At 43.4% G+C, this 16787-nt stretch overlaps 1 protein-coding gene across 2 annotated transcripts in view; it reads right to left on the bottom strand.

Annotated features, from left to right (window-relative positions):
* The window catches only part of APOO (apolipoprotein O), a 75745-nt gene that overhangs the window by 32285 nt on the left and 26673 nt on the right, over positions 1-16787 (bottom strand). For both annotated transcript variants that reach the window (XM_075913300.2, XM_075913302.2), the window contains exons 4-6: positions 12828-12882; positions 9523-9618; positions 3510-3601 (exon numbers count right to left, since the gene is read on the bottom strand). In XM_075913300.2, coding sequence (XP_075769415.2) covers positions 3510-3601; positions 9523-9618; positions 12828-12882 — 243 coding nt within the window. The remainder of the gene's footprint in view (positions 1-3509; positions 3602-9522; positions 9619-12827; positions 12883-16787) is intronic.

Genomic DNA, 16787 nt, shown 5'->3' with positions numbered 1-16787 from the left:
AAACTATCCTTGACCATTAATTAAGTTTAACCATTTAACTTGTAGAGCAGCCATGGAACAGGTCAAACTGCTACTGTACTTCCTGTGTTCCTGGTGGTCTACTCGAGAGCTTGTCACCATGCACCTCATTCAACAAACACTGTAACTGAAAGGGATGTGATTTTTCCTCATAGCCAGATATGCAGGACCTGTATCACAACCATACCCTGTACTCTGCTCAGTATAGTTCCTAGTTCTTTTCATGATCTAACTTATCTCTTAACTGAGGCTTTCTGATAGAGAAAATGTGCTCCTTTTCATTTTTAGGTATTTGGCAATATTCAACAGAGTGTACAAACATCAGGACTCTGACACCCAAGTAAGTTCAGAATGGTAACTATTCAATACAGTATAATACACATTTTAAAAACAAAAACAAACAAAAACACCTTTTTCCAAAAAGCCATGTTAGAAAAGCATTGAAGTTTGAACTGGGAAGTTTTGATTGTTCCCAAATTAAAGGACTCACATTTATGAAACAGAAGACCAAGTTAATTTTATTTATGTCTTGCCAATCAATCTTAAACTTAGATTGGGCTTTTAGAATGGTTTGTTTTAAATAAAAACATCTCTACAAAACTATATATTTGCTTTTCTAAAATCTCTTCTTGATACACACACAGTCCAACACATAAAATGAGGAAAGGAAATACAGAAATGGGGAGTGTAAGAGGACTGTTTTAGACAAGAGGGGTGGAATAGAAGGAAAAGTGGAAGTAAGATCTCAACTTCCTCCTCCAACCCCCTTTCTCCAATCCCAACCAGCAAGCTACAGAAGTAGTAGTTTCAATAACCAGAGTTCTTAGAAATTGACTGCATATTCACACTCATGGGATGTGCTGTCTTGGTGCTGCTATCTTCCCACAGCACTGCCTGTTAGAGTGCTTATCTATCTACCCTGTTCCCTCAGCCTTCAGAGAGGGAGGGATACTCTACCCCCTCCATCCTGTCCAACTCCAAAGACAATGAGAAAGAGGGCTGAAGGAGTGTGAATATGCAGAGTCCCTCTCAAAGAAGTCTGGTTACAAGTGATTAACTTCCATTTCTTCTTTGAGTGTCCTCTATATAGTCTTATCCAGTGACGAGTTTCGTAATTAATACTCCATGAATTGATATGGGGAACTCTCATGACTAAGAACTGGAATGCTGCCCTACTGAACTGAGGACCTGATCTAAATGCCAGATCTAGGGAATGGTGCAGAGGTGGGCAAAATACAGCCTACGGATCCAGCCTGCCATGCTCCTCCTGGCTGCCAATGGCACAGCAGGATCCTCAGGCATCTCCTATATGCTGTTCAAAGCAGCCGGCGGTTGAGACCAGCATGTGCATCGCTTAAACCTTTGGAAATAGGCCAATGGGAGCTGCCTTGGTCATGCGCACAGGTAGCTCACAAAGCTCATCTCCCCTCAGGGCACATGTTGTGCAGACACACACACACTGGTCCCACCAACCTGCCACTTTGAGCGGCAAGTGGGGGTGTGACTGGCAGAGAGCCTGCCCGAGGATCTCACTGGGCTGGTGGCTGAGAGCCACCTAGGGTAAGCGCCTCCCGGCCAGAGCCTGCAGTCTTCTCCTGCATCCAGGTCACAAGCCAAACTTGCTGCACCCCCTCCTGCAATCCTCCCCCTCAGATCCTGCACCTCCTAATACATCCCTCCCCTAGGTCAGAATCCTCTCTTGCATCCATAGCCCCTCTCAGACCCCACATCCCAATTCCCCTGCCCCACGTCAAAACCCCCTCCTTTACCCAAACTCCCTCCTAAACCCCCACATCCTCTCCATTAATCACGCAGAAAAATGTGACCCGTGAACATTTACCAAATTCCTGAAGTGGCTCCTCTTAAAAAAATTATTGCCCAGCCCTGGAATAGTGTTTTATAAAGATACAACTAGAGCAGCCTTTGGCAACCTTCCATAGTAAAATGTCTGAGACAGAAATAGCTACATCTACAATGAGGTAACTGTGGTCTCACTGCAGTAAAACAGATGTAATCCAATATCCCTCTTCTTTATACCATCTAACCCACCTAGATAACGACTAAAGAAATAGCAAGTGTTTAGGGTTGTCTGCACAGGAACTAAAAAAGTTTAGGGATGGAAACTCTTTAGTCCCTATTAAGAAAGTAAGCTAAAGTTGTAAGTGCTATTTACATGTTTTGTTAGTCTTTAAGGTGCTGCAAGACTATTTATTGTTTTTTATGCTTAAGGTATGCAATTTTGATTCCCTTTATGGGTATGAGGTCTAGGAAAGAAAACCAGCAAGTTAACTGCTTAATTAATATAACATTCAGAAACCACTCTGGGAAGATATCTGCGATGAAGTCTAAGAATAACTTTATGAAGGATAGTGAATGAGGGGGGGTCTGCCATGAAGGCGTATGACTTGCTGTCTTGTCTGGCTGAAATACTGGCAATGTAAAAGCAGGCTTAACAGATCAATGAAACAAAGAACTACATGCCAGGGACTCATGAGGTGGATCCATGAGTTGTATTAAGTTTAAGCTGAGTTCCTATCCTGGAACCAAGGCCTTAATGGTGGACACATACTGCCCACACTTTCCATAAACTTCTGAACGGTATCATTTGCAAAGACAGATTTGTTATCTATAAATACATGATGCGCTGCTCCTGCTACTAAGTATACTTCCAGAGAAGATATAGAAAGATCCAGCGACTTTAAATGCAATAAGCATTCAAAAACACATTGAACTGATGTTTATACAAGCGCTATGTGCTTGTCATTTATCCAGTGCACAAACCTAACCACATAACATCATAACACTTTCTCATTGATTGTTTCCCAGTTAACCAGAATCCGTTCCACTCTGAAATTCAAGATTTTACAAGGTCTACAAGAGACTAGGAATGTCAAATTGCAAGTAATAGTCGATGAATTTTGCACTGACTATTTGATTAGTCGATAGAGCACAATTCAAATAGCGTTTAACATGAATCACAGTCAAATTAATCATCTAATACATAAATGCATCATTCACCATTTTCTACCCCAAGAAAAAATGTAATAAATTCAAGTTCTATAATTTCTTACATAAGTGTGTAGAGATGCTGAGTATCCCATTAGTGAATAAAAACAAGCACCAAATTTAATGTAAATATTATAGATAGTTGCAGATCACTATGCTTTAATACTTACCAATGAGGATGGACTTTTCTTTAAAAAAGTAACAGTACAAATGCAAAACACAATTAAAATTGACTATTTAAATCAAGGTGCCCTGCTTGCTGATTTAAATTACTTTGATCAACCAGTTTTATGTCCAATATAAAAATGAAAGCTCCATAAAAGAAGAAAGGTATCTGTCTTCATTTTATGAAGGTAAAGCACACAGACAACCCTTAAATAAAAATGGTTTACCAACTAATTTGAAGCAATGAAGAAATAAGTGACAGGAAGTAAAATAGGCTTTCCACACGTAGGCTTCCGACATCTAAAAATGTAACCACTGACCTTTGCAACTGTAACAGCCTGTTGTGGATAATATAGGGAGGCACCAATGCCCATGAAGCTCAGTGGATACACCAACCTCTTTATTTTTGAGCCTGTTTCATAGAAGAAAATATGTTCTGTTAGAGTACACATTATGCAGAAACTTGGATAGTGTTAACGATATATTTTTATGTATAATTGTTCATTGAGCATATTATCATTTATCACATCAGTTACTGTTTAGATCAACTACTTTCCTAATAAATATAATCATGTTAGAGGAGTCCTGTGGCACCTTAGAGACTAACAGATTTATTAGGGCATAAGCTTTCATGGGTAAAACCCTCTTCATCAGATGAATTGGAGTGGAGTTTACAGAAGCAGGGGTAGAGACAACTAAAGAAAGAAGGTACTTGTGTAAGTGAGGCTAATCAAATCAGGGTGGCTCATTCACAGCAGCTGATGTGGAAATGTGGCTATCAAGAGAGGGGAAATTGCCTTTGTAATGTATTAACTAGTTAAAATCCTTATTCAATCCTAAATCTGAATAAGGATTTCAACTGGTTAACATATTACAAAGGCAATTTCCCCTCCCTTGATATCCATATTTCCACATCAACTGCTGTGAATCATCCACTTCCATTCTGACTCAATTAGCTTCATTTACACAAGTACCCTCTTTCTTTACCCCCTCCCCCCACACACACCCTCTAAATTCCACTCCAGTTCATCTGATTAAGTGGATTTTATTCACAAAAGCTTCCCCTAACAAATCTGTTAGTCTCTCAGAGCATGTCTACACAGCAGCATTATTTCAAAATAACAAAGTGAACGTTTACACAGCAAGCGCGTTAGTTTGAAATAATTTTGAAATAACGGGATTCTTATTCCGACTTCTGTAACCCTCGGTTTACGAGGAATAACGCTTGTTTCTAAATAGGGCGTATGCAGACAGTGCATCTGAAGTTATTTCGAATTAAGTGCCCTGCAAGGATTTTCACAGGCGCAGTGGCCACTCTGTCCACACGCATCAGAACTCTATAGTTTCAAAGCCACAGGGAAAAGGGTTTGTGGCAAAAGCAGACCCAGCTCATGCCGTGCCACACAGCAGAGCCCTGACTGCTTTTGCTGCTGCCATGACGGATCCCTATGCTCCCTCTGAGCCCCCCACAGCTGCAAGGAAGTAGGCAGCCACCTCCCAAGACTCTGCCTGGGGAAAAAGAGGAGGGCACCTTCATGGACTGACGTGCAGATCCTGAATCTCATTGAGATCTGGCGGGAATATTCCAACATCCAGGATCTTGATGTCAGACTGCAAAATGCGGACATCTATGTCTGGATGATCAATAGCCTGCTCCAGAGGGGACATAGTTGCAGTCTGACAAGGTGCAAATGAAAATAAAAGAACTCCAGCAGGCTTATGCCAAGGCTAGGGAAAGAAGTTCCCAATCGGGAGCAGTACCTAGACCTGTCGCTTCTTCACCCAGCTGGATGGCATCCTGAGAGGGGAGCAGGTCATCTCTCCTCCCTTCATCATCATCTCCAACCTAGACACCAAGTCATCAGCCTCCCAGAGGGCATGGCTATGGAGGAGGATAATGAGGAGGAGGAGAGGGCCACCATAGACACCATGCCCACTAGCCAAGAGGTCTGCCTGTCCATGGAGCCGGTACACACACACCCCTGCCCAGGATGTCACCCAGGGCTTGGCGATGCCAGGGAAGGCCCATCAGGTGAGCTGCGTTACTTTTCCTGGACACACATGGGGAGAGGCAGTGGGTGACGAGGGGCTGCGCACTCCTCGTCCAGCCTTCTCAGTCTGGGGATCAGCAGCCTGTGCACATGGAGCGCCAGTCCAGAGCAGACAGCCACAATGAGGCAGCCACTCAGGAACCTTACACTCCTGCTCACAGGGTTTCTGGAGAGGCCTGTCTTACTCCCCACCCCATGGTGGGACACCTCCCCACCACCAGCCACCACTATGGAGATTAGGGCCATGGACGCATACAGCATACCACACTCTCGGGGCACCATGTGCTCCTGGGCCAGTGTGGCAAGGCAGAGGACACTGGTCCCCTGCCAGCGGAGCCTGCCAGATTGGTGAGAGGGAAGAACTGGAGGGGACTCCAACAGCACCCTCCCCAGCAAGCAGTGTTCGCAGCCCACAGAAACCTTCCCCAATACCCTCCCCTCCTCCTCCAGCGGGCAGGGATACAAGTCTTCTGCCTGTGGGACGCTGCCATTACTGGACCCCAGCGTGTGTGCAGCATGGAGGGAAGCTGAGCCACTTTGTCACCCCCCTTCCACCCACAGGCTCCCATCCTGGCTGACACCTTCCCAGGCCTGCTTGTCCCTGGAGCATAGGGGTAGCGTGGCCCACATTGGGACATCTGTGCCCCTACAGGAAAGGGTCCAGGCCACAGATGGCCTTGCTCCAAGTATATCACCTTCATCTGACACAAGGCCTTTCGGAGTCACCTCAGAAATGAGGGCAAGGCTTCATGCACCCTGTCTCCTGGGATGACTGCCCTTCTCACTTTTCTTCACAGATGGATCAGCTGTGAGTGCAGCATGAGCCACACCTCCTGTATCAGCTTCCCAACCCCGTAGTATCTGATGGCAAAGATGACCCCAGGAAGACCTGCAGCAGGAGCACATCACTGCCTGTGTGCCCTACAGCAGTCTCCTGGCCAGCAAGCCCACAGACTGGAGGCTGACCTGGAGCTGCACCGCAACACCTAGAAGGAGCTGTTGCACCAGGCCTGGACTACGTGCACAGCTTACATGGCTGCCATCAATTGCCTGGTGGCCACTCCTGCTCCCACCCCAGTTCCCACCCCCCGTTGCTGTGAAGAGCCCACACATGAAGTGATAGGACCACCAAAGGGAAGTGCCAGTCCCAGGCCTACCCCTGAGTCTCTCCTCCACCCACCACTCTCCTCCCCTCTCCAAGGTTCTTCCTCCAGTCCCTCCCCAGTTACGTTGACACCAGTTAAACAAAAAACAAAGTTTATTGGTTCAAAACAAAAGGTCTAATTTATTTTATCAACAGATGAAGGGGAGGGGATGGAGAGGAAGGAAGGGCAGAGAAAGGGAGGTGTGGTGGAGGAGAGGCACACGGGGCAATGCAAAGGACCCCTGTAGGGAGGTCCGGGGAGAATCTCACTGGTATCCTTGTCTGAAACTCTTCCTCAGGATCTCCTGGATGCGCCCAGATGTCAGCCATGCATGGCTGTTCAAAGGTCCTGGCCAACTGGTTCAGCCTCTGCCCTACACCCTGGCAGGAATGTCTCCACCTTGTTCTCACATATATTGTGGAGGTCACAGCAGGCCGCCATCACTTTGGGGACGTTCTGCATGCTGAGATCCAGGTTGGCGAGAAGGCAGTGGAACCTCCCTTTCAAACGGCTAAAGACACCTTCCATCATGATGCGGGACCTGCTAAGCCTGGCATTAAAACGTTCTTTGTTGGGGTTCCAGTGTAGGGCTTCATTAGCGGGGGAAGCAAAGGGTAGGCAGCATCCACCACGATGCACATGGATATGTCCACGTTCCCAATCCTGATGGAACAGTCAAGGAAAAAAGTGCTAGTGTTTAGCTTCTGAAAGAGGCTGGAGTTCCTGAAGATGCAGGCGTCATGCAACTTCCCCGATGTTAATGTTGGTGAACTGGCCTCGGTGGTTCATGAGGGCCTGCAGGACCACAGAAAAGTACCCCTTGTGGTTGATATAATCTGGTGTCTGGTGGTGGGGGCCCAGATGGGGATATGGATGCTATCAATGGCCCCTCTGCAGTTGGGGAAGCCCCTGGCAGCAAAGCTGGCAATGATGAGGTCCACATCACCCAGGATGATGACCCAGCGCAGCAGGATGGTGCTGATGGCTCTCACCGCCTGCAGAAGGAGACAAACAGGGAATCACAGGGTTGCCAGGATCCTCAGAAGTTCCCTGAGCCCAACTCTCTCCCCCCACCACACACACCAGCAGCAACCCCCAACCTGCCCCATCCCCCTGCACCTTCCAGGGAGGGAGCTTCCACCACTTCCCCACCTCCTCCCTTTGAGAATCCCATTCTAGCAGTTCACCACCCTCCTGGGACAATAGCACGAGAGAGCCATACCTGTATGAGCACCGCCCCGATGGTCGATCTCCCCACACCGAACTGGTTTCTTACAGAGGGATTGCTGTCCAGCATGACAAACTTCCAAATAGCGATGGTGACCCACTTATGGAGGGTTGCATGTGGGTTTCCCATCACCTGAGGGCAGGGATGAGCCACTTGCACAGCTCCAAGAAAGTGTCCTTCCGTATGCGGAAGTTCTGGAGTCACTGCTGGTCGTCTGGAGTCACTGCTGGTCGTCCCACAGCTCCATGACGATGCTGTTCCACCAGTCAGAAGTGGTGTCCCGTTGCCAGAAGCAGCAGTGCACAGCGTGCAGGAGAGGACAGAGGGGGTCGTGCTGCTACCCGGAGAGAGGAGAGGAAGTGCCCAGAAATGAGCTGGGGGTCCTACTCCTGCAGGGCCATGAGGGCAGCTTGCAGTAACTGCACCAGGAGGTGTGGCATGGAGTCTAAGAGCTGGCGACTGTTTTGAGGCTGGTCTGGCTCCATGCTTGAGTGCTGTGGTGTCCACAAGGGCAATCAGAGCAGGCAGTGAAAAGGCCTTCCTGTCCCTTGAGGAAGTAGGCAAAGGTGAAGAGCCTGAGACACTACTGTACAGGAGGTCCCTTTAAGCACGAGCCTCAGAAAGCAGCTGCAGGAAGTGATTGTTGTCCTGATGCCTTGCCTGAAGTGCTTCCAGGGCCTAACAGGGCTTTAAATGCATTTCAGGCTCCAATCAGTGTGGAAACTCTATTTCCAAATAGCTCAGTGCTATTTCAATGGGCATTTGCATTGTGGATATGCTATTTTGAAATAAGTGTGCAGAGTAGATTTAGCCTAAGGTGCCACAGGACTCCTAAGATACAGACTAACACAGCTGCCCCCTCTGAGACTTTTCAATCATATTAGACTAACATTAATTTTTCACTCTTTGGAGAAGTAATTTTTATAGAACTTTTCAGTGAAAATTACCTCACAAGTAAATCTAATATGGAGATTAAAATAAGTTGCAAAGGAATAGCCAAACCTTTACTTCATATTTTTAAAGAAATGTTTCTACAAGAATTATAGAAACTGCTGTCATGAAATTAATGTAAATGCTTCTAAAAAGAACAGTAATGCTAAATTAGAACCAATCTGGCAGATCAAGCAGAACTGTTTGAGTATATTGGGAGTAACAGAGTAGCTTTTACCAGCTACCATAAAGTTCTCCCACATGTACATTTGTGATATAATTTTCATGCTGTTGGTCTCATTCTATATTTCAAGCTTAAAACTCATTGTAAACTAGCTTCTTGACATTTCAAACTCAGATACGAAAATTAAGTGCTTTGATTCTTGTATTGTGGGAAAGTAATTTCCATTTCAAATCTTACCCAAAATCATAAGACAGGTTTAAAAAGATAAAATTGTGGGATCTTTTTATATATCTTCCAGTTCTTGAGCCTTTAGGGTACACATTCTCCACAACCCCAAAGGCCACACATTTTCTTTTTTCTTTTAATGAAAATGGATTCTTACATAATCACATAACTCCTGAAGTTGGAACTTTTAAGAGATGGTGAACCTATAGCCTACAGGCCAGACCTGCTTTGATCCAGTCCACAAGGCTCAGGGCTCACCCCACTCCCTGCAGTGCCCAGAAGCCACACTCTCACCCCCACCCTGCGCCTGCTCTATTTATTTACCATCAGCACTACTGTACTGATATCTTATTTACCACCTTTCTATAACCACAGAATCTATAAATCGTAACACCAAAGAAATTAAACAACAATTAACAAAAAATTGCAAATGGCACAATAAGCAGCCAGATACACTTCTGAGCGGTGATCTAACTGCACATATTGTAGGTAAAGATGCATTCATTTTTAGTTTAAATTATTTAACATCCAATAAAATCATAAAATAAGCTATTTGAAAAGAGGACCTACCTCTAGAAAGAAACAGTCCAACAATTCCAGCAAAACCAATCACACCAAGCCTTGGGTAAAATCCCGGAGGAGGATTTTTGAGAAATTCACAACTTTCTAAAATGAAATCAGATCATAATGCATCAATGTAATAGAAAGACCTTATGGTGAAAATGAACCATTAAGGCTACATCTACACTGCAGAGCTATTTTGGATAGCTACCCTGCGTCTTAACAGTGTGCTCGTTATTTCGAAATATAATGGATTTGCTATTGCAACATCCCTGTAAACCTCGTTCCATGAGTAGTAAGGGACGTTTCAGAACAGTGGGTTATTTCAAAATTTGGCACTGTGTAGACAGTGAGAAATTATGAAATAAACTATTTCGAAATTGACTTGAAATAAGCTATGCAATTTGCATAGCTCAAATTGCATAGCTTATTTCAAGCTGCAGGTGCAGTGTAGACGCACCCTAACACAGACAACCAAGTGTTACAAAACAAAGTTTTGTTAACACTATTCTGTCATATACTTTTTGGCAAAAAAAAAAAAAAAAGCAAATTTTCAGTAAACTTCCCTACTGACATGTGTCAACTATTTGTTGATGCACTAGCATGCTTTTGCTTCATTGTTTGGGAGACATTAACTGAAACAACATTAAATGTTTCTTGAATGTTCTGGGAGGCAAATATTTTCAAGCAAACTGTTACATGTTATCTTTTGCCTTTAGAAAAGAGAATGTTTGTAGCAGCATTTGGCTTTTTTAAACTGCTTTTGTATGCACATTTAAAGAATTTCACTCTTTCCAGTCTGAACAGAATTTCAATTTCAGAAAACAGAATACAGTTTTACAGAGATTTCCAGACAGTATTATTATTCAAGCGCTCCACACTAATAATTAACACTAGTATTAGAATACAATGATCTACTGACATTCATTAACCCAGAAGGAGCTCCCCTTCCCTTGACCTCCTGCCACCCACTTAACAGAACATCAGTATTGTAGAATAATTGTTAAAATTAGTGCACAAAAAATGCTTTCAGAAACTAATGTACTTTGGAGGGAGGGAATCAATCCATAACTCAGTTTTATCTTATTATACTCTCATTGGTTCCAGAGATAGTACTGATATTTTCAAAACAATTACATTTACATCCTGTTGCCACCTGGTTAAGTAAACAATTTCATTTTCCTCGTTAGATGAGTTTCCTGCAGTTTGCTGTCAGCAATTCTCAGTTACAAAACTTCTTGTGGTTTTGTCATCTGTTATGCCGTATGTTTTAATCAGCTGACAAAACCAGCAAGACAACTGTGCATTTTTTTTATTTCCGTTTGCACAATTCCATTTAAAAATTAAATCCAAACATTCACTTTAACTTGCTGTTAAAAGTATAAAACATAAAAAGGTGTTTCCCCTTCTGACTTGTAAATGTATATAAATAAATTTAGATAATCCCTTGCTGCACCAGACCTCGGAGTTAAAGTAATTTAAAAGTTGAGACTTGCTTTCATTGTTGCATAGGAACTACCAGACTAGAGCAGTATTTCAACATCTGGTTTCTAACAGTGACTTGTACAAGATGCTTCAGGAGATGCACAAACTGTATAGTTAGGGAATAAACTGACGTTAGAGAACATTTCTATAGCATCATCAGTTAGTAATTCATCTATGCTTTGAAGATAGAAATGTTATATCTATAACATTTATCAGCTTATTTAGGGTGAATATAGTTAATATAAATATATTATTCTTTTATGAATTTTTGGTCTCAAAATAATCTTGGGGCAAGGGAGTGTGTAAAAGGCATTTCCTTCTATATGTTTGTGGCTGTTCAATTTAACTGAACATCTCCCTGACCTGGCAGTACACGAACCGGTAAATAAAAGAGGCTGATGTAGATGCAAGATCAAGAATGGTTTAAAAGCTATTTCATCCTTTCTTGGGCCCCAACACTGCATGACCAGACACCCTAAGCCCATGTAGTGACTCAACTGAAGTCTCTTTTGGTCACCCTATCTCAAAGTTATAGTAGAAATAGAAAGTAATCTAGAAATACAAGAAGAATTTCATTTGTAGATGTTCAAAAGAATAGGATAGTTTAGTTCAGAGAGATGAGAAATGAGCAGATTCAATTACTGAGTTCAAAACAGCTTATATTAATTTGAGAACACTGCCAAAGTGCACTTAGTTTTAGCATGTAAGTGGTTTCTTTCTTCTCTCATGTCCCACAAATGCAGATAAGCTCACAGTGAGAGCAGAGAGGTCAGAGTTTGTCCAGCTAATCTCGCATGACACAGGGTAAGGCCAAATAAAGCTATTTGTGGATTCTACTATTGTCACAGAGTGATTTGCACTGGCTTCAATGTGGCTGCCCATGAACAGATAGCACCTTGTTCCCCACATAGCCAATTATCCTATACGCCCCTTGAACCGATGCTGTGGATGTTCTTCATATGGTCCCATTACTTAAGGCAGTCGGATGTGGTCCCTGACTTGTCTGGATCTGGCCCACAAAGCTCAGGGCTCCCCCCACCACCACCAATGGGGAGCCCGTGTTGGTGCTCCAGCCCCCCCTCCTCCCCCGCTACCACCTCGCAGGGCTGGAGCACACATAATCTACTAGCCTGGGCCCTCCTAGGCTCTAGTGTGTGAGGAAAATGTTGAGAGTGTCTTTCTGCTTCTCAGTCAGGGGCACGTCAGTGAGGGTTTGCTTTACATATTTTTGTTTCTCACTTATGTGCAGTATCCAACAGATTTTAATGTGGATCAGAGGCTCCCTGACACAAAAAGGTTCCCCACCCCAGGGGACCTGTCCACACCATGGATGCTGTAGGCATTTCTGTATAGTGCCATAATGTAGACACTTGCCACAGAGATAGAAGAGGTATTTCTGTTGCTGTAGTTAACCGAATCCCTTGAGAAAAACAAGCTAGAATGACTTAGATGTGTCTATACTGCGGCTTTGGTCTGCTTAACTGTGTCTCTCAGAGGTGTTCATTTTTTACACCCCCATGTCAACCCAGTTATATTCCTTAAGTTTTTGATGTAAACCAGCCCTTATTCTTGCACTATTTAAGATATACACAGGACTATGTTTTTTAATTATCAAAAACATATTATGATGCTGCACAAAAGAAAACCAAGAAACTCATCGCACAAATAGCAGAAATATCTGAAATTCCTTTAATTACTCATACAATGTGCTGAACAATGTTTAGTGGAGATCTGAGCTAAGAGAAGGCACATAGAACGATAGCCTTGCATCATAATTGTCCCCTATCAAGCATCTCACCAATTAGTTAAGAAAAAAATAAGGGATTTACCTCTACCACGTTCAACAGTTCTTTCTACTTTGGGCATAGTGTTAGTGTAAAGATCCTAAAAAAAAAAAAAAAAAAAAAAATGAATGAATATACAGTAGCAAAAAAGAAGTAATTGTTGATTATTAATAACCTGATGAGCAGGAACAATAGTTTTATACATTCCATGTTAATTCAAGCACAGTAACTTTGCATGTTTGAGACTATCAAATACAGTTGCAGGTCTTTTTATTTGGGAGCACATTTGCAGACAAATTCAAGCATTATTCTCTCTTTAATGGAATAACCTCGGCCAACAGAATATTTGGAAAAATAAAGGGACTTCTTTGGTATATATGTGCAGTTCTGATTTCATCCATGCCCCCAAGACCTCTTCTCTTCTGTCCCCTTCTCCTGTTCCCTTCTCCATTCACAGTTATGTTTGTCTAGTATTATATTTTATATTAAACACAGCAAGTAATATTTCAAGTGCAAATTCTGAATGAAGATTGTGTCCACTGCCTCAAACTTGAAGAGAAAACAAAAATTAGCACTAGGGGGCTACGTCTACACTGGCCCCTTTTCCGGAAGGGGCATGTAAATTTCACTTCGAAGTAGGAATAAGAGCCTCCGGAAAAGGGCACTTTTTCCGGAGGATCGGGGCCAGTCTAGACGCTCTTTTCCGGCTTTTTTAAAAGCCGGAAAAAAGCGGAGGACATTTTTATTTAAATGCCGCGGGGGATATTTAAATCCCCCGCGGATTTCCCTACGACGACTAGTGAAATTTACATGCCCCTTCCGGAAAAGGGGCCAGTGTAGACGTAGCCAGGATGTAAAATCCCATTTAACTGGTTAAACATTATGTTTAGATTACTAATGGGGACATGGACAGCAGCACCATTCCACCCTGCTAGGTGGGAGTGCTCACCCTGCCTGCCAAGGCTGGTCTGGAGCAGTCACTCCAGGGCTCCCAGACCCCTCATGCCGAAGCAGGTCCCTGCACACAGTAGCTGGGGAGCTGCTCTAGCCCCCACTGGTTAACAGTTAACTGGAACTGGTAAGCATTACCCGTTAAAGGTGATGCTTACTGGTTAACTTTTCACATTCCTAATTAGCATTGCACCAAACTCCTGATCATAGTGAAGAAATTAAAGAATCATGCAGCTGCTCTGCTACCACAGCATGCTCAGGTATCTTGGCATATATATATATACACAGACACACAGACACACACAGAGAGAGAGAGAGAGAGAGAGAGAGAGAGAGATTTATGCATCCTTCTGTATCCATCTGTCTGAGAGTCTGTTTGTTCAAGAACGCCTCTTATTCGGTAAGAGCTAGGACCACCAAAACTTGGTATGTAGCTTGTTCTTCTCCTAACTTAAAGCAAGGTAAGGGTTTGGTTGTGCCAAGAAAACTGGAAGTGCTGGGAATCAGACTGTTTTCCAGAATATGGAAAGGGGGGGAGGGGAGAGCACAGAGAGGAGGCACATGATACTGAGAGTGGCCACTGGAGGCAGCGAGCCCGCAGGGGAGAGCTGTACTGCAGAGAGACCACTGGGGGCAGCCACACCACCAAGAGAGCGGCCAACTGTGGCCAGGGCTTCACCATCTTGCCTGCCATGGGGCTAGGTAAGTAAACTCCATGGCCCAAACCCATCCCCTCTGGCCACTGGCCGCAGCACTAAAGGGGAAGAAGGGGATGCCCCTGGTGGCCAGGAGGAGAGACACACACAAGGCTCCTGGTGGCTCCAGGAGCTGGAGTGTGGAAAAAGAGAGACAGGAGGCCCCTGGTGCCTGTGGGGGACAGAACGGGAGGGGAGAGAGACATAGGAGACCCCTAGCGGCCAAGAAAACTGAGTATGGAGACAAAACCCTGCCAGATGGAACCCTCTGCCCTGAGCCCCTCTTCATTCCCCAACCCTCACTCTCTCACCCTCCCACCACACCCCCAAGGCCCTGCCCCGACTCCTGCACTCTCCACACTGTCAGCCCTTTGCCCTGTAGGACCCAAACAATGCTAGGTTAGTCTTTTTTTTTTTTTTTTTATAGAAGAGTTACCAAGGAAAAGGAAGACAACATAGCTATACAATAAGTCATTCTTTGTGATCCATAGAGAGGCTTTGCAGACTTTGGATGCAGTTATTTTCTCTTTCTCCAGACCATGACAAATTGGTATCTCAATAATTTTAGAGGTTTTGAGGGTTAAACATGCACACCGGTCAATTTAATTAACAAAAAAGTGAATTAGTCCAGAGGCTCAGTGCTGGAGCTACCAATGATTGTCCCAACTGCAGGAATAACTTCCAGACTCCACCTGTACTGACCTGAGCTCATGAAGCAAGAATTCACACTGCTTTTATCTTTCAGCAACTGAGAAGCAATCATACAAATTGTTAATATATATGGAGATACTCCTCTGGGAGTAGTTTTGTGCAGTAAGCAAACAAATAAGTAACCACACTTTCCTAGAGTTAAAATGTGGAGAACAATCTTGCAATGCAATTTAAACAATTTTATACCCTAAATTTCAGGTACAGAGAAATGAAAGCACTCAATTAGCATATTGGATAAGGGAAGAATATCTTTAGAACTCTGATTTCCTTATTTGCAGCAGTCACAACAAAAACTCTACGATGGAAAAAGAAATCACATGGGGAAGAGCTAAGCATAAATAAATCAGCTCCGGAGAGCTGGATACTATCAGCTACTATAAAATAGCAAGGCCTACATTTTTATTAATTTTATTAATTAAATTAATGTTTATTATGTTAATAAAAGCCTGAACTTGTCGTGCAATGTATGATGCTTTCTGTTTTACAGCTCTGAATAGTTAAAGTAATCTTTTAAAGCATTTTTCTAACAGCTTATAGTTATCAAAGGTGTGCATGGCATATAGGTCTACTTAAAACTGGTTTTCATTTGTTTTTCTGGATTAAAATAAATTTTGGAGCCACTCCAAAATGCTATTTTCTGTAACACAATAGGAGAAAAGTTCTAATATCAAACTCTGAATAAAGGCCCTAAAACCTTCCACTGTGTGTGTTGTTAAAAAAAAAAAAAAAAAAAAAAAAAAAAAAACACCACAGGCTGAAGATATATTGCATACAGGAAAGTTATCGGTCCTGAAAAATTGTGGAATACATACATCACCAGTGAGTCATAAATAAAAATAAGGCAAGATAGGAGCTTAACAGACCATAGAGCCTTGCAGAACAGAACACTAAACACAGTCAATCCAACTGAACTTCCAGACAGGTCAGTCCTCTCTGAAGTTCCATTCCTAACAAAAGCGGCGAGGAGTCCTTTGGCACCTTATAGACTAACTGAAGTGTAGGAGCATAAGCTTTCGTGGGCAAAGACCCACTTCGTCAGATGCATTTGACAAAGTGGGTCTTTGCCCACGAAAGCTTATGCTCCTACACTTCAGTTAGTCTATAAGGTGCCACAGGACTCCTCGCCGCTTTTGCAGATTCAGACTAACACGGCTACCCCTCTGATACTTCATTCCTAGCAAGATGTTTACACTGGTTGTTGCAGGCAACCAAATAGAACACAGAAATTAAAAGCTTCAGAGGGGTAGCGGAGTTAGTAAGTAACAGGAAAAACTTAAAAAACAAAAAACAGTCTAGTAGCCTTAAAGACTAACAAAACATGTAGATGGTATCATAAGCTTTCGTGGGCAAAACCCACTTCTTCAGATGACGTGAGTATAATAAGTCCAGATCCAAGAATAAATAAGGGAAGGAGGGGCGTTGGAAGAGGAAAAAGGAGAAGGGAGGAAGAAAAAGAGAGAGAGTGAGTAGATAGTTCAAATAGTTACAAGAGGCTGTTAAGAACCATTAGCATCTCCACTGTTTGGTTGGTTAAGTCATTAAAAGGTGGAAGATAGTGTGTGAGAAACCCTATATCCCGGTTCAGACTATTAGCATAAGAATTAAACTTGTTAATGAAGTTAAGTTCCAGTCCTTCTCTGTGTATTTG

Source organism: Pelodiscus sinensis, chromosome 1 (assembly GCF_052426305.1).
Source record: "Pelodiscus sinensis isolate ZL-2025 chromosome 1, ASM5242630v1, whole genome shotgun sequence".
Taxonomy (NCBI): Eukaryota; Metazoa; Chordata; order Testudines; family Trionychidae; genus Pelodiscus; species Pelodiscus sinensis.
This window is presented reverse-complemented; position numbering and strand designations above follow the sequence as displayed.